At 25.3% G+C, this 20195-nt stretch overlaps 1 protein-coding gene across 1 annotated transcript; it reads left to right on the plus strand.

Annotated features, from left to right (window-relative positions):
- Positions 1-237: 237 nt before the first annotated feature.
- Positions 238-18429, plus strand: LOC113556211 (putative homeodomain transcription factor). Its single transcript, XM_026961025.1, has 18 exons — positions 238-544; positions 8205-8267; positions 8406-8545; positions 8902-9125; positions 13078-13252; positions 13356-13434; positions 13566-13733; positions 13812-14155; positions 14230-14324; positions 14421-14726; positions 14809-14854; positions 15072-15194; positions 15256-15439; positions 15521-15749; positions 15862-15957; positions 16026-16169; positions 16391-16486; positions 17262-18429. Exons 2-18 carry the CDS (start codon positions 8236-8238, stop codon positions 17409-17411), a joined length of 2631 nt encoding a protein of 876 aa, XP_026816826.1. The 5' UTR covers positions 238-544; positions 8205-8235; the 3' UTR covers positions 17412-18429.
- The last annotated feature ends 1766 nt before the right edge of the window (positions 18430-20195 follow it).

Below are 20195 nucleotides of genomic sequence, written 5' to 3' on the forward strand. Positions count from 1 at the left end.
GATAATACATATTATGTGACAAAAGCGTAACCCGTTGCCACGTTCATGTCGATTACAGTGGTATAAGGTATGGGATAATATGGTATACGAATTGGTATTCAGTCGCCGTCCCCATTATCAGCAGCTGCACTAGCGATGGAATATTTTTCTTGTCAATGTTGTCTCCCCCCGCCACTTCCACGCCGTCGCGTCATCGATACCTGCTAAACACACTTATACATTAATATGTACATTATGTATATCAGTCGACTCTCGACAGTCACTAACCAGTACACGGTCAGTCGAACGTCTGCTCGTAGCTGTCCTGTGTCCGTTCTATTCCCGTCGTGTCCGTTTCACTCGTGTATATATTAGATGTTAATACTGTAATAATAATAATATATTGTGTATACATACAACGGACGGACGTGTTCTGGAATCAAACGTTTCTACGATTGCAATTATTTTCTCATTTCGCCGAAAGAGTTACCAACTCATTAGTTTTCGTCAAATACTACCCAGATCTATCTTCGACGATTCACCGTTGCTCGTCCCAGTTCGGTCGGTAAGTACCTTCCTACCCGTTCGATACGCATTTTCTCATTTTCCGTTGCCACAGCGCTGTATAATAATGATTATGAATTGATTCAGACGCCATGTCATTAAAGTGCAATCGGACAAGTACCTATTGGCTTTAGTTGGTCGCCTACTATAGACATAGATAAACGGTGGCATTGGAATGTATTAATATCATTAATTTCCTGCATGTACGTACATGAAAAAATATAATCGTTGGAAAACACACTTGTGTTTACATGCACATACCTACCTAACTGTCTAACGATATTTTTTATAATTTTTTTTTTTCCGTACAACAGCATAGGATTGCTTTGGTCAACACATTAATTAATTCAATATTGTTCCAATAACGATTAACATAAATTATTATGTAGGTACCTATTGTGGTCTTAATTTAACTTCAAATAATAGATTTGAAGTGCGCCTAATAATATCAATTGTAAAAATTATGATCTATCAATAAATATAATATGCTCGTAACTACATTTATTCAAAAACATTTTGTTAAGTGATAATCCATATTTAATAATATTCATCTACCTAGTCCACAAGATATTAAGTATTGAATTTAAATGTATATATTGATACAATTTAGTGGTTAATGAAAATGTTAGTACCTTAGTACATCTATTGAAATATTTTTAGCTGATTTTTTAACTAGGCTTAAAATATAATCAGCGATACCTATTTATGATTTTTGTATATATTTTTCAATTTGACAGTTAAGAAATCAAGCTTTTTATTGGTTAATTTTGAAAATTACATAAACATGTGAATATTGTTTTAGTACATTTGTTGGTATGTACACATATAATATATTTTTATACAATCACTACTTTATATTTACCATGTCCTTGAGAGATATTGCTCCAGGTAATTTATAACACTCCTACCTATGGATTATTTTTATTCATCAAATTAATTGGTATGGAGAGAAGCTGTTATGTTACCTACTTCAATACTATTATTATTTTAATTAATAGGTTATTATTTTATTATACTTATTGTATATACCTCAGTATCCTATTTTTTGGAAGTATAATGATTAAAAAAAATGGATTTGATGTTAATGTTGATTATTATTGAATAATGATGCAAATTAAAAATTATTTTTTCAAAATTTAATTGGTTAGTATTTTTTTTTTAATAATTTTTATATGGATATTGGATTAATATTGTAAGTTTAATACTTTTATAATATAAGACAAAGAAGATTTATGTTTAAGCACTTTAAACCATTTTATTATAACTGCATGATTGGTACAAATACTTAAATAGATACTATGGAGCCAAAAATGCTACACTTTAAAGAAATTAAATTGAATTATAAAAACTTGTAGCATGAATATGTATTATTTAAATCTTTTTACCAAATTGTTTTTTATATAGATAGGTAATGATTTACCTAATTGTTTTTATTCTTACTTACCTAATTAAGCTTATTTACTTCTTAAAAGTATACCTAATAAGTATTATTAATATATTAATATTGGGTTATGGAATAGGTAAATATATCAAAGCTTTTGAAAATTGCAAAAAATGTAGTCTCCTACATATTATATTAAAACTTATTATTTATCATTTTTCTGTGATAAACTTGGTGTTTTTTTTAAGTAATAGGTGTACACCATATAAGAGGTACAACTGTACAAGTTGGAATGCCCTTGGTTTGACACCACAGGATTACATTGAATGATGAAGCAATCCCTAATAAGATTTATTTTATAAAATTGCCTGTATTAAATGTTGTTAAATTAAATAAGAATTCTTTTTTATTTTAATAGATATAAAATATATTTTTAAAAGACGTAACAAACAATGGCTTTCTGATTTATGTGAACCTATTTACACGACAATATTTATTTATTATAATGTATTCATTATATTTCATGATACTATGTTTATATATTTAATAAATGTGTACATATTTTTTTGAAAATAAAGTTGGTTATAAAAATACAACACACTACCAAAAATGTTTTATTATTTAAATTAATAGTTATTGAAAATTAAATTGAATTAAAAATACTGACCTACTATTCTATTTTACCATGAATTATTTAAATTCAAAAAATTAAAATAACATTATAACTAAATATATGGTACTATACTGTTTCCAAATTACTGAAATTTATTACCTGTGTATTATAGTCCTAAAGATAATGTAGATATGATATACAATGAGTATAATAATAATTTAATTAAATACATCTTTAAAATTTATTGCTTAAATTTTACTAGATAATTTAAAAATAATCATCTGTAACAGTCAACAGGTAAGAATCTTATAGAAAATAAATATCTAGTTATTAAGTTTTTTAAATATTGTAAACACTACATAATAGTTCATCTGTACGGTACTAAATATATATACTAGGTTAAGGTATTTACACTACCTAATTATTTTAATTGTTTGTGACGTTTACTTATTTAGAGGTTGGTATTATCTTTTATGTAATTATTGAATTATAATATGTATTCATTACTTTTTTCTTGTATAATGTATTATATTAAGTGATAACTTTTGAATATCATACACTTCTATTAATAACTCTATATTAGTTATTAGCACTTTCATGAAGTATAGCAACACAATAGACTTATTTTTCCTCGGATTTATATTTGTTAATTGTATTAAGTACACATTTACATTGTTCCACAGTTCCACTATATAATAGTAAATAGGCACTATTTGTTTTGGTATATCATTTATGATTGCATGAGATTTTAAAACAATTAAACCTTATAAATTATAAATGTGTCTATTGAATTATACTTACCTGTATATTTATATATATGTATATATATTTAACAAGATATTTAACAGTTAATCTGAAAAGCAAATATTTTAAAAGGTATTCCATTGATATTTATATGGTATCTAAAGAAACTTCTTTTCTGGTTTCATTTTGCTGAATAGTTTATTCTATTATTAATTTAATTCACTGAAATCTGTGTCAAGAAATTACAGAACGTTTTACCATACAATAAACAAATATTAAAATATTAGATATTTATTAATACATAATATAATAAATATATATTACAGTAATATTAAGATATATTTATATGAAAGAAATTACATACAACTAATTTTATTCATCAGTGAGTGAAATTATTTTAAATATTATTCAAAAGATAAAATATTTTAGATAACAGCTAGGCTACTAAATTGAAGTAGTTACTATATACTACATGTAGTATTACATTATTATATGTTTTATTATGTTATAATAATTCTGGCTACAGCTGTCTGTTGTCACTTATTTTATAAATTCAAAATATGTATACTGCATATTACATTATTTTATGAAAAATATATTAATACAATTAAAAGATTTTTATATTATTCAGATATTTATAGCTATATTAGTTTGACAGAAAAAGAAAAACAAGTGTAAAAATATGTAGGGAAAGCCAGAAAGGGGAAAGTGTCACTATAGTGTATTGTACTATTGTGCAAACAGTTATAAAAATTCAAAGTTTTGTAAATAACATCTAAGTCTGGCAGTTAATTTTTTTTATCTATTGCATTTTTTGGCAATTGGAATATGCTCAGTGTGGTTACAGGTTTAATTTAGTTAAAAAATAACTAAATTCTTATAGTTGTGTTTCAGGTAGTGACTATAGTGTTAAGACACAGTTTAAAAATAAGATCACTACTAGCTTAATCTTTGCCATAATCTAAATTAAGACTGTTTTGAAATTTTCTCATCTCATAATAAAAATAGAAATTTACATCATTACATTCTACAGCTTATTGGGATAACATACTTTAGCTTTACAAAAGTCACTTTCCGTCGAAATATTTGTTTATTTTAGCTGTATTATTGTGTAGGTAGCTAGTTTGAAAGTAGAAAACACTATTAATACATAACTCAATAACTGTATAAAATAAACCATAGGTATTGTTTTTTGTCTTCAGCTGATGGTGAGTCAATGTACATATTATTATTTTGAAAGAATTATATAATTTATCATCATATTCTGAGTTATTAATGGCTCAACATAATTAATCATTCATTACATAATATGGGAAATAGTTATAACTGCCGGTGTTTGTAAATTAAAGAAATTTATATTGTTAGTGCCTAAATAAAATAACTGTATTATCTATTAAACCGATTGTAATTTTCTTAGCTTTGGATCCAAAATTCAAGAAGAGCTGTTGGTTTTTTTGGCGTATTTTAATTAAGTTGGATAAAATAATTAGTGCTGAACTTTTTAATTTTCTAAGACGATTACCTACATCAATTATTAAAATGAATATTATTAAATTATAATAAACAATAAACATTAGATAATGTACACTTACAAGTTGCTACCCTTATCAAAAAATGTTCGCAGTGGAGTATCCATAAAATAATCTTATCTTCAAAATATCTTCCTATAATTGCAGTTAAATTTAACGTAAATTTGATTGTTTTTATTTTACCTATTTATAAAATATAAATTATACACAATACATATAATTTAAAAAGTATAATATTCGTAGTCGATAATGACAGAAATAATGATTGTATTGGTTACATGGGAAATAAGTCGCTCATTAACACTTTTAACGAATATATATATATATATATATATATTATGTTATGTTTATAATCACGGATTAAGATGGTGAGGACGTGATTGGGTTTTTCGGAATGGTACATATTACTATATTAGTGTATTATTTCACTTACAGCTAGTTTTTTTTTTTAAATTAAAGGGTGGAATTATTTGGGGGTGAAATGTTATTGACGATATACGTACTATCTCTTTCTTCTATGTATAAAATGTGATTTTCAGATAACTGAGTTTGGATTGTAACATAGTAAAAAGAGTGTTATATGATCAAATTTTAGATTGAACAATTTGAATTTTTTATGGGTTAAATCGTTTTGTTGACACCCATAGTTTGACACTACACTGGTTAAGTTCTAAAGAGAATTTTATAAAATTATAACTAGTTTGGTGTAAATATTGGGTTTTTAAGTTTTATTGGACAAAAGATTATTTAGTAAATGTTTTTATTGTTAAGAGATACATTTTTTCATGTAAGTATATAATATGTGAAAAAATTAGAGGGTTATAACAAAGTTGTATACATCATGATATATTCATAATATAATATGTATTGTTTTTACAGTGTATTTACATTTTACACCAAACAATTCATCGGTTATAAAAACAGTAAGTTAACCTGTTTTAACTCTGTTAGATTTTAAAAACCAGCTATTATCCTAATATGATTTTTATAAGTGACATTGGTATTTAGTATATTATTATTAATGGTTTAAAAATACTTTTATATTTGTTTCTTAAATTAAGTCATGTAGGTATTTTTATTAAAATCAATTAACAATAAAATATGAAATGTAAATTATTAGTAATACCCCAAGTAATACCTATTAGATTAAGAATCAAAATATTGTATTTCACTGAACTCAATACAATATTATAATGTGTAGGTATAATCATTGATTATAAATACTATTTATAATCAATGATATAGTTTATTGTGTCTTTTACGCCAATTTAAAATTTGATAGATTTAGAAATTGAAACATTGTTGTTAATTTCCATTTTCTACTCTAAATTGTAATTTAATCATAAAAATAATAAAACGTCTCGAGTCCCGACTATATCTTGGCTAGTGGATGATAGTAATTGATATTATACTACGACTATTCATTTTTATAATTAGATAAAAGTTGTTATAACTTTTTATTTATAACTTATAATAATAGTTCTCATTGTGATCAATTTTTTTTTTGTATTCGGTATGCTTCGTTCAATGTTCTTAGCTTGAGTATTAATTGACAGTAATTCATAGGAATTATGTATTTGCTGACATTGCTACATTTAGATAAGGGACATCTCAAATTATTATATTATTTATAGATAGTTGTTTGTTTAGGTACATTTTATAATGACCCTGCATATTACAGTTCTTTGAATTAACTATTTTTATCATTCTTCATCAAGTTTTCCCGTAAATTTATTATAATGATTTACGAGTATTTTTTATATGCCTCATTGCAGTATTTTATTTCATGTATAATTTATAAAACCATTTAAAAATTTTTTGTTTAAATGCTATAAGATTGAATCATTATGTTGTATAACACAATGTCAGTGCACCTGCATTTACGATACCCATTTAGTACCTTCCTAAATTAATAATTTTTTACTGGTTTTATTTAAAACTGTAAAATATTTTACTATGGTTCAATATTAAACGTGTTATATCGTCATGAACTCATGTAAAACAATATAATTTAAACAACATAATATATTATGTAATTATAATATTTTATGAATATATAGATTGCGAATTGGTGTTCACTTTGTTAAATAATATTATTTTAATTTTTAACTAGTAGTCATAATATTAATGTTGAGTATTGTTGACCGTCGATGTTTGTTTAATTTAACTTTTCTTCATAACGGTTATCTGCATTGTGTAGATACCGTAGACTTCAAATACCCTCAATAATATACAAAAATTGAACTTAAAATATGTATTCGTAATCGTTTTACAATATTTATTGTAATATTTAATATTATTATTATATGTCAATTTATTGAACAATACCGAACGAAACATATATTTGATAGGTAGGTATTTATTTTTGTTAATATTTACTCAGTGATTGATGACAATGCTTACGAAGCAATATTTAAAGCTTATAATATTATATTATTCAAGTATAATAATATGAAATGTGTGGGTTATGTCTAAAAATGTAAACATTGACAGTTTTTACAAAGATGAAATTGTATTTGTAAAATGTATCTGATCACGCAAAACATTGTGTTTAAACACACACGTAGTGCTTATATTTATTCCTTTGATTAGTTTGGTTTTTGTGTTGATCGATTTTACTATGTAAGGAATAATAGTCATATAATTATTATCCTATTATAGTATTATAGTAATTATAGTTACTATTAACTGGTGTTAATTGTAAAACATTCAGACCCACAAAGAAACGGTAGGTATTGCTTTTGTAATTTTTGTATGATTTCATGCTGTGTATAAATGATAATATTGTTATTACAACAAAGACTAACAACACATAAGTATGAAAAACGAATTATTTTATATTTTCTTTATTAAATCAATAATAATAAAAAAGGTTTAATTAAAGCATTTTTCTCGGGAAGTAAAAATACGTTTTAGTTACAAATGTATCCATTAAAATGTATACTTTATACTACGAGTATAAAAAGTACATAGGCTATTAATTTATTCATTATTGTGTTACCTAATAATTAATTTATTAAGCTTCGTTTAAAATTATTATACGTCAATCTGTAGACGTCAGACAGCAATTCATAATTCGATAAGTGGTAATGTAATCGCTCTCGGTAAAACCTATGTACCTAATACGTTTTATATTTACAAAATAATATAAAACCTCTTAAACTATTTATCGTAATCAGCTAATAAACGATTAAATAATGTGACTAATTAGGTATTAATTTTATCAAGCTGTAAAATAAGTAATTTCTAGAATGATTTTTTTTGTATAACACATGAATACCTTTAATGGCTATGGGTATGGGGTAGAAATATGAAATCCAATACTATTCAATTTATATTAAAACTATATAATAATACTTATCGTAAACTTAAAAAATATTATATTTTGTTTTAGATCAAATTAAGCTAGTGTATCAGTTTAGGAAATGGGATGTAATGTACAAAAAATAGTCACGTGGTGAGTAGATATTATTATGATATTGATCATTATATATTTATTAGTTAAATATAAAATAAACGTGCTATGTTAGAGACATTATAAACATCACGGTGCACATAAAATAATAATATATAATATTGACATTTTTTGCAATAGGTATCAAAAAAAAATTGGCACTTATGATAAACAACAGTGGGAAAAAACGATTGAGCAACGTATTTTGAGTGGATTTACGCATGTTCCAAAGAAAAATGCTAAATTGAAGACTGATCTTATTGATGTAGATTTAGTGAGAGGTTAGTAGTAGTATTGAATCAATCAATTGTAGTAAGTACAACATAAATGTACAATAATATTATGTAATTAATAATTATGATACTATTAAGATAAAAAAAAATGTCCATCTATACGACCCTGGCCTTGCTTTACAATACACAACGGGGTTCTGTGTGGTCTGAGGTTAAGGTCTATTGATTTTTTTACCCATTGACCTTTTCGACAAAATCAATACGGCCAAAACTCGGGTAACTGGCGTGTAGTTGAGTACATTATTGTACTCGTTTAATTATAATATTAATTACTATTCTAAAATATACATTATAATATTTTCGGGATATTAATTTATATCGAAATGATTACACTTTGTTTACAGGATCGGCGTTTACCAAGACGAAACCGAAACACGGATTTTTCACTGTAGCCCGTTTGGCGATCGTCCGGCTATTATTTTTACCATGCTATTACCGCTGGTACATACACCAGACGTCGTGGCGATTGTTTCTGTCGCTTTTATGTCTTTACGTCTTGGAACTGGCAAACATTTTGTTGTTCAGTTACGTCACGTTTGTTTCCCCCGAAGAAGAAGACACATCGTCGGTACGTAACAATATTATAAATTATGTATAAAACATCACGTAGAACAGAATGTTACTGCATTGTAGTCACATTATTATTTGCCTAGTACATTTATTGTATTAGTCGTTGTGTTCGACTAAAAACTCGGTTGTGACCATCGAGTTTCGCGTTCTAATCCAAGAATGGACCGGGACACCCGGCCGGCGGCCGTCCAGTCTTGAACCATTGTGATTTGTAATATATGCAGGCCCGAGCATAGGAGTTCTTCACGGAGGGGGTTATGAAAAAAAAAATTATAGTGTAATAAAAAAAGTATTATATTTACATTATTTTTTTTAGTAGGTATATGAAAAGTGTTTATTAATTACATTTTTTCGATCAATATTATAATACTTATGGAGTCATGCAGAAGTAAACTTCTTTTAATTTGTTTAAATCAATATAGCTGTTAATTGACCTAGATGCAAAAAAAAAATAAAAGCAATGGGGCGTTTGAACCCCCTCCCTCCCGCTCATAGGAAATATATGTAATATTATTTAAATTATACTATAATGTGTCTAATATAAAATAAAATACATTTGGACGTCCTGAATAGTATTACTACTTACTCCTACACGATGTTTGGATCCTGCTATCGATACCATAATATTTTAAGTAGGTATAGAGTGAACCGACACAAAGCCGACGGTCCGTTCCGTTATTATTCCGGTCAGTCACTCGAAAGCAATTGTCTGTATAATAATAAATTATAGTGCATTATCTCCGCGTAAACTACAAGGTTTTTAGTGTATAGCCATGTATACGATATAAATATAACTAATATTAAAACGAATTTAATCTACAAGATCGTCTATATAATAATTTATTTCCTAGACTTTTATGCGTCAGATATAAAGGTCACATAGTTGAAGATTAATTATCATAACTATAAAAAAAATAATACATTTATGATATCGTTTGTCGTTTACCTAAAGGGCTGATACGTTTTAACTAATAAAATATGATAAAGTACTTGCGAACAAAGTTTGTACCTACGCATTAATAAAGTTGCATTATACATTATATTATTATGACGTCATGTTGAATTTAGTAAATATGGTACGGATTATATTATGATATCACGAGTTCATAAATAAAAATGTAAATTTACATATTTATTTTACAATTTGAATTTCTATGTAACAATAATCTGTTATATTTTTTATAATAAAAAGAATCAGAATATTTACTATTTGTACATAGAACAATAAGTAAATATTTTAATTATTATAAAATACATTTTTTCTTTTAAAACATTAATATTATCATTAGAGAATAAATTAATCCATTAATAAAACTCAATGTGTATTTTTTGATGTTTTAAACGTGTTTACTTACTATGCCAACAATAAATAGTCTCTCTAAAATTAAACTTTTAAATCAAAATGTTGGTCTCACTTACGGGTTAATACTTTAAGTTCTAACAACTAATTTTGCACAATCTTTAATCAATGCCCTGCACACTTCACAAACTATTAGCTATAACTCTCTCCATAACCTAATCGAATTCTCCCATCTCGCTTTCTTAGCAATATGCCAATACCTAACGTTCTACCATCACTTCATCTTGGCTAATTGGCAATTGTAGTACCAAATTACTATATTTCATCTGTTCATTTTGTAATATTTAAACATTTTAAACTAATTTTTTAATAATTATTATAGGTTTTTTTAAATTTACAACCATAAAATGTCGTTAATCTTTTAGCACGCCCTCAATGCATTCTATACTCAACACCTTATTATTTATCATCCTCAACACCTAATTATTTATCATCCTCAAAATGATATATTGCACTAATTTTAGAAACCTTGCTTATCCGTACTAAGAAGTTCAAATTACAACGACTGTAGTATAATAATATAATATAAATAATAAAAAAAATACATTTATTGTATATTGTAGCAAAAATTAAAACATTCTTATCATATTCTTACAATTATTGAATTATTATGGTATAAATCAATATTATTTCTTATTATTATCAACGTCATTATACATTTATATTAACTAAAATACGTTTTTTCTACGATTTTATCTGTTGCTGGTCTAAAATTTAAAATTTAATTATATATTATAATTTGATCAATTAATGTGACATTTATGTATTATTTTTTTTTTATTTATCTAAAATATGTTAAGATTATTAGTTTTTACCTTGTCCACTAATAAAAAAAAATGTTGTTATCGATACAGGCACTCGGCACAATTAGTTGTTATTAGTTTATTACACAATGAATTGTTATTTATTTCGTAAAAAGGATACCGGCATAGCGCCGACCTTATGCCAAATAACAAAATAGAGTCAGCCGCCTAGCGCAAAACATTTTACATAGAAAAGAAAACTGTATATTTTTATTTGAACCACTTGATAGACCTATTGATAATTGATTTAAAAACTAAATGTATAAAGTTGATTATACTTTCACATATAAACATAATAATTTATTCTCTTGAAGAACAATTATCAACTAATAAATCATAACCATTTTGATATTTTCAAGTTTTTGTATGCCTTAAGTAATTAAATAAATATGACGAATAATGATACTATTAAAAAATGTAATTATTACTTTCAAAAAATGGCGATGTTAGTAAAGTAGATAATGAGTTCTATAACAAAAATTTCGTTGAATTTTCAAAGGAGCTAGAATAATCTAAAGAAAGTAATACACAGGATAACATTTCTAATAATTTAAATTTTTGGTTTTTTAATTGGAGGGGAGTGGAGGCCAAGCTTAAAGTTAAGCTTTAAGTGTTAAAGTTTATTGTAATTTGTAAACTATGATTAATGATGATTTTATACCGAACGTATAAAGTAGTTAGTGGCACTTCGTATAATTTTAACAATGTCTTTGTATCGGCCACATTAGGGATATGAAGTTTTTTTAAAATACAAAAAGTATTTAGGTTTTCTACAAACCAAGAAAGGTTAAGTGATCTTGCAATAATTTTCATTGGAAGAGGTGATGAACAATCTTGAATTTAAGCATTTATTGATCTTTAGTACAAGAAAAATCTCGCTATATGAATTTAATTTGATATATTTTGGATATGGAAGTTGTATTTTTTTCATATTTCATTTTAATGTATGATAGTGTATAATATTGATTATAAAATATATGACTAGTATTAATATTTATTTTTCTATACTCCTTAGACCTTAATGTTATTTATAAATATTGTACGAAGTATCTACATAGATTACAAATTATAGTCTATAACAAACATAATTTAAATTAACGGTATTAGATATATGTGTGTAAATGGAATTATGATACCTATTTAAAAACAATGGTTTATCCATGTGCTTATTGTTGCATGCTCCTAAAAGTCTAATAGATTTAAATGTCCAAAGCAAATTATTAAAGTTTTTTTTATCAAATAACATGTAATAATTAATGGATCACAAACAATATAGAACTTAAAATTGAAAAATATTCAAATATTAATTTATTAAAAATCAAAAAAAGCCTACAATTTTCACAAAATTGCCAAAAAATGTATACATGTATTAATTATTATTTATTAATATTACATTTTTATATTTCTATATTAAAAATTGTTTCATTAAATAAATCAAAATTAAAAAAGAAGATTTGTTGTGCTTTTTTAGACTTACAAATGAGAAATCCAGATTAATATTTTATCAAGAATGATAAATATATTACATCTGAATTTTTTTTAAACAATTTGAAATAATTTGTAATTAATAATCATTGCAAGAAATCTTAAAGCTGCTAATTCAAGGTAGTTGTTATTAATTATCTATTCTATGTTTACTGTTGTTTATTGTTTTATAAATTATACAATAATACGTATCATCTTCAATTGAAAAAATTGTGTATAAAATATGTACCAACATTTATAATTTAGGTTCCATTATTTTATTTATTTTATAGTTATTCATAAAGACAATACTTTTTTTCCAGACTGTAACACTTGGTGAAGTACTGAGTCCATTTATAATGATGCTTGTTTTGAGCATTGTTCATTCGCAAATTGTGTCTACCACTACAATTTCAAAAAAGAACTTCCTGAAAACACCTAGATCTCATAGTCCAAGGCATGCTAAAAGGGGTCATTCTACCTCAAGTAAAATTAAAAGTAAATTCATATTATTATTTATAATATTTTATAGGTAAACTTGATATATACAATCAATATATTAATTTTTTTTTTAAATTTATATTAAATTATATAATTATAGATTCGACTGAAATGAATGTAGAAAGTATTCAATCTTTAGTTGGTACTGATACTAAATATGTAAAGCGGAGAAATAGAATGTGAGTTGTTGTTATAGTAAATAAACTATCTTTTCAGTAATATCTATATTTTTGTTAAATCATTATGTTTTACTATTTTGAACTATTTTTGACTAATTGCATATTTAAAATTAATTAAAATTATGTTTTAGTGGAGATGTTTCTAAACCCCATAATGTTGTATGGGATACATCACCTGTAAAAACACGTCATTGGGTTCTAGAATCTTTATCTGATGTTAATGTCTCACTAGTTCCCGAAAGTTTTGGTTCCGATTTACGTTTAGTTAATCTCGATGAGAAAAAGCAATTGGGAGGAGTGTAAGAAGAGTTTCTTTTTTTTCTTTCTAAATCTGTATAAATATGGTAAAATTTATTGATTTTGTGTAATTTTTGTAGGGATCGTATGGATGTCAGACCTAATACATCTAGTTCAACACACGACGATGATGGTTTTGAAAGTTTAAATGGCAATGGATCTAGTGATAATCCCGAAGAAGATATTTTAACTGGTTCCACTATTACATCTCAAACGTCTGAATCTACTAGTGCTGAACAATCAAGTAGTACACCTAAACATGATCAATTAGTGGAAAAAGTTGAATGTGATGTTACATTGTTAGCAAAAAATACTAATGATCCAGTTAGTAAAAATGTTTCCAGTCAGAAAAGGTGTTTAAGATTCAAAAAAACCCCATTAACCTCAAAAGCTTCCATTGCTGATTTAGATCGTAGACTTTCTGGTATAAAAAAATTTAAAAACTATCATCTTAATTGCCATTTTATTAATGAATACAATAATTATTTCCTTTTTCAGCTTTCCAGGCATCCTCATGTTTTCAATATGCAGTTAATTCTGAATCTGAAGATAGTGAACAAGAAACTGAAAATGACAGTTCTACATGTCCAAAAGTAATTTACTAATTTTTTTAAAAAAAAATATTAAATTTATTTACATATTATGTAGTATAGATAATTAAGTAAATACTAACAATATAATTATTTTAGCGTTTACTTGTACGCCGTAACCATCGTTTACAAGTCCTTCAAAAGACGAATTCTGATGATGATGAAGATGATAATGTTGATAGTTCTTCTAGTCGACAAACAGATGAAGAAGGGGATGTATTATCATCTAATGGAGGTAGTGCTTGTCCACTATCCATGTTGACTGAAGGAACGACTAGTGCTGGTGAATGGATTGGTCTTACTACAAATACTGAAGAAGGTTCTTCTACATCGGATATGGATGCTGAACAAACTAACTTATTAAGTGATAATCAAGACCATCCATTTTTATGGGAATTTGAAACTGTATGTTAATTATTGATAATGCTTATATAAAAAGATAGAAAATCAAAATATTTTAACATTTTAATCTATTTCTTTCTTGTAGACACCAACTGTGATATTAAGTCCAAGTTGTGCGGCATCAGATAGAGGTAAAGTAAAGTTTGTAATTCATTGATTTTTTTATTGTTTATTAACAAATTATTCAATATTAACTATAATTATTAATAGCTAATTTTTTTTTCATTTTTTTTATTATTTAAAGTTAATGCTGGTTGAATTAACCAATATGATAAATTTAATCTATAATAATATTAATTTATAGTTTTAGCAATGATTTTATAATATTAATAAATGTTTTGATTTTAGTGAGTTGTACAATGTGGGAAAAGAAAGAAGTAAAAAAAGCTGATTTATCTGTATTAGATATAAGTTCTGCAATCATTGCTAGAGTAGAAGAGATTCCTGAACAGATGGATTACTTCTACTTAGGTAAATTGTGTTACGTTAAATCTGTATTTACATTATTAAATATTTTTATAATATTTCTTAGGTGTTTTCTTGTCTGTGATAATTGCCCTCATGCCATCAGCTTATAGATTACTTAATAGCTTGACAGAGGACAAACCTTTACCAACCTTAGCTATCACTGTCAATGAACCTCCGGAGTATGTGTACAAGCAATATTTATCTGCATTTTTTACTATTGTTAATGCTGCTTTTTCACCCATTGGCTGGTGAGTATTTAAAAATATTAAATTATGTAAATAATAATTCTTATATTTTTATTTTATTAATTAATTTAATTCTATTTGTAGGGAAAGATATATCGTGATTACAACTTTGATAGAACGATTTTGTTTATCCTTAATGTTCTTCTTCCTATTAACCGTAGCAGAGCGCACATATAAACAGAGATTTTTGTATGCAAAGTTCTTTTCGCACCTCACATCTTTTAGAAGAGCTAGGAAATCTAAATTGCCTCATTTTAGACTTAATAAAGTACGGAATATCAAAACTTGGCTTTCCATACGCTCTTATTTAAAAGTAGGTTAATTTATAGTATTAATACTTATTGTAATAGCGTGTAATAAATTGACTTAAAGTTAAATTTATATTAATAACTTTCTTCTTAATATTTTATAACTTGTTTTTATAGAAACGTGGACCTCAAAGATCAGTAGATGTGATCGTGTCATCTTCGTTCTATATATCATCATTGTTTTTAGCAATTTTAAGCGTAGAGTTACTTAAGGTAAGTAAATAAATTAGAACTGTCTTACAAATTTAAAAAATAATTATCACATTATTATATTTTTATAGGATACATTTTCTTTAAATTCAGAATTTCACCTGGAGTCTTCAGCTTGGTGTATGGTGCTAGGAATTTACCTTTTGCGATTTTTGACTTTAGGAACAAAAATTAATAGGAAATATAGAAATTTATCGACACTTATTACAGAACAAGTAAATATTAAAATGTTTTAATGACATAAATGTTGAATTTTGAATACATTCTTAAATAAATTAATATTATTAATATTCCAGTTTATTTACATTCATAATATTATGAATGTTTTAATTTTCTTTACTTTATAAGAATATACTGTAATACAACCTGTTAAAAATCTAGCATTTTTATAATTTAATATCTAAATAGGTACATTCATGATTTACTTTTGTTTTAGATTAATTTATACATGCAGATAGAACAAAAACCTAATAAAAAAGATGATTTGATGGTTGCAAACAGTGTTTTAAAATTAGCTGCAGATTTACTAAAGGTATATTTTATGCATCCTATTAGTATTTTTTGAGCACTAATAGCTACTTTATAGCTAATATTTTTAGGTTTAAAATATATTTAAAAATTTATTAAAATAGCTTGATAAAGTACAATTTTATCATTATATAAAAATTATTTTTAAATTTTTCGTATTCATAATAAATTTTAATTACCTAATTAATCTCTGGTTATATGTGAAACCACTATAATTAAAATTATTTATATTATATTTAATGAATAATGAATATCTATGTTAATTAATAATTTATATGTTTTCAATAATGTTCCTTGGCTGATAGATTAAAACAAATATAAAACATTATGCACAATTTTAAAATTTTAACCCTTTGAATTTTGATGAGTGAATTATGTCACTATGATGAGTGAATTTTAAAGAAATACAATTTCACAGTCATAAAATTGTAAATTCATCGAAGTCGAGCATTAACTAGTTAAAGAATTATGTCTTAAGTAATTTTGTTTTAGTTAATTTTCTAATCAATTTTAAAATAGTTAAATTCACTGTTAAAATAACTTAAATTTGTTTTAGGCTTAAAAATAATTAATAATTATTAATTTATTATAATAGTAAAAATACTTTTATCACTGTTTTTTGATAAAATAATAAAATAATATTATTCATTGATAATAAATACAAGCATAGTTTCCTATAGTTTCCATTCAAATAAATATTTTTATTTGATACTTTAATAAGTATAATGATATAATAATAATAATAATAATGTGTAAAAATATTTGTTGTTTGTTTTTAGGAATTGGAAAGTCCATTCAAAATCGCAGGTCTATCTGATAACCCGTATCTGTTTACACTGATAAAAGTAGTAATCCTGTCTGCTCTGTCTGGTGTGCTTTCTGAGTTACTAGGATTTAAGTTGAAGTTGCACAAAATCAAAATCAAATAGAGGAACTGATGTTTAGGTTAGGTAAACAAATTACATGCTAACAAATATGGTTACTTTTTGAACGGATGAAGATCATCACTTATTTATCATATATAGTCATCAGAATTTTATGAAATCATGGCATGTTTAGACAGTGGTCATGATGATAAAAGAGCTCGTTATTTTAAATTCTTTTTGTTGTGTACTATGTACATCAATAGACATTATTGTCCTTCATGTCCAGCAAGGATGTGCCATTTGTGAAGTCATCATTCTGTAGTTTGCCATAATACCTATTATATTTAATTATGATATACTTTCTGAGACTTCTAATTTTATAAATATGATAGCAATACCTACCTTACAAATTATAATAAACAATAAATGTCGTGTTCATAGATGTAACTTTAGTTATAACAGGCGTTTAGCTATACTTTTAATTATATTGTATAACATGAATCCAATTGTAAATAGTGATACCTAGTGTTTATATAATATACAAGTATAGTACCATTATAATAAGTATGCATCATTTATTGTGTAACATGATGAGGTAAACTGATGCAGTATAAAGTGGTATTGTTGAAGACAATTTTTAGTGATTTTTATAAAATTGTTTTTAAGTACGAGATGAGGTTTATTTAGCTAATTATTTTTATTAGTATATAAATGTATCTACCAATCAGGCTGTAGCAGTTAATAAATATTATGTTAATTATAAACTATTTAACAGTAGTAGTTGTGATGTACTACGATATGTAGTTGGTAATAAAACTGTCCTTCACCAGCATCAAAAGGCCTGAAAGCAATACTTTACACAGTACAGTACTGTATCTCACTATGGTTGGAGCGTTTATAGTTCATACACATGAAATGTAATTTTAATATTTATCTCTTTTGATAATTGTTTAGGAGTGTACTTTATTTTCTATACATTATCACTGTGATCTTTTTGTTATTATTTAATAATTTAATTTGAATGTTGTTTATTTAGTGATAAATGAACTATCTATACAAAATAAATGTAATTAATTAACTTGTATAATGAAATTTGTAATTTTTTTATTTTTATCCTTTACACATTTGTGTTGATATCTGTGGTATGTATTATAGGTTTACACAGACTGAAAATTTGCAGCCTGTTTGCGTCATGTAAATATTTTTGATAGCCCAGCCCGGATAAGTCTGTATTTTATTTTAATTTATATAGGCCAACCCGGGTTCAATTTTTTATGGTAAGCCTATCCCGATACGAGTATAACGAATATCTCAGTTTTTTTTTTTTTAATTGTGATCTGGCAGGGTAATTTTTTTGAATTGTTTAAATATTTTTAGTTTTTTATTAGTAGGTATTTTCTTTTTTATATTAAGTAGTATTAAGTATACTAAAATATATTTTTATATAAACAATACATGAATACATCTATCAAAACACATTGTTGAAATGTCGATTGTTATAACTTATAAACTTATTAATATCAACCACTGAACCACCCTAACCACACTAGTGTTGTTTAAACATACCGGAAAGTCCTAACCGGAGCATGGCGAGTTTTAATTTTAAAATTTATACCGACATGAAAATATATATTTAATAATATTGGCTGTACACTGTTTCCGTTAAGAATCGTTAATCATCAATGCTTTGTCATTGAATTAAAATTTAACATATCCATTTCGGTAATCGGTCTAAAAGTCCGTTTTAAAAAAAGTCGAACAAAAAGTCCGAATTCAACTTTTATAGTCTGACAAAAATCCGAGCACATTTTTAGTGTCGTACAAACAGTCCAAAAATACAAAATATTTTATATAATTAATATTTATATTTTATATTAAAAATTTAAAAATTTAAAAATGTAGATATAAATCATACACATTATATTATTATATTTATTTCTATTTTTTTATTTTCATTTATAATTATATAATTCATTACAACATATTAGAACAACAATATCAAAATTTATTTGTAACTAAATATATTTTAACAACCAATGCATTTTATTTTATTTATAAACACGTCAATTTAAACTAAAACTAAAAAAAAAAAAAATAGAATATCATAATTATAATAAAAAAGTATAAATTTGTCATTATTATAGCCTATAAGTACTTAACTATACTACTATAGTGGATTTCCGTTGTATTGTTGTTAGTTATACGAAAATACAATAATGTAATATGTGTACAGCGTTTTTAAATTTTTTAAATAATTATTAATTAGGTAAATAAAATATTTTGTATTTTCGGGCTTTTTGTCTGACTATAAAAATTGAATCCGAACTTTTTATCCAAATTTTTTTAAAGCAAACTCTATGCAGTCTATGGACTTTTCGTCTGAGATTCATCAATTACAGTGATCTACTTACTCAACATCTACTGTACAAAGTGGCGTATAATTAAGATTTCTTAGGGAGGGGGTAAACATTTTTTTAGTAGAAATCAAACTTAATATCACTTCCAAAAATTAAATTATAATTGGATTACTATTAAATTATAAATTTATATATAAATACGTATTAAAAAATATTATTAGATAAAACATGGTTCTGTGGAGATCTATCCACGGCTACCTTTTGGCAGTTTTAAAAAAACTAATTTTATGTATTTTTAAAAGTAAAAGGTATTTGTAAGACAATTACAAATAGGCTAGTACGAGGACAGTCGCTCTTTATTTTAAAACAATAATAATTATGATTTTCTACTTTATTTACTACTATAATAGGTCTCGAAAAACCATTTTTTTAAAACTACATTTTAATCGTTATCTAGGTGAATGAGTAGGTTTTGAATTCCGAAAAATTA

Source organism: Rhopalosiphum maidis, chromosome 4, assembly GCF_003676215.2.
Source record: "Rhopalosiphum maidis isolate BTI-1 chromosome 4, ASM367621v3, whole genome shotgun sequence".
In the NCBI taxonomy this organism is placed as follows: domain Eukaryota; kingdom Metazoa; phylum Arthropoda; class Insecta; order Hemiptera; family Aphididae; genus Rhopalosiphum; species Rhopalosiphum maidis.

What these genes read in the sequence shown, in the direction of transcription:
- LOC113556211 (XM_026961025.1), top strand. Translation starts at nt 8,236, where the DNA reads ATGGGATGTAATGTACAAAAAATAGTCACGTG. An exon ending in TTGTGCGGCATCAGATAGAG is followed by an intron (nt 14,855 to 15,071) that starts GTAAAGTAAAGT and finishes TTTTGATTTTAG; the next exon opens with TGAGTTGTACAATGTGGGAA. An exon ending in GATGGATTACTTCTACTTAG is followed by an intron (nt 15,195 to 15,255) that starts GTAAATTGTGTT and finishes AATATTTCTTAG; the next exon opens with GTGTTTTCTTGTCTGTGATA.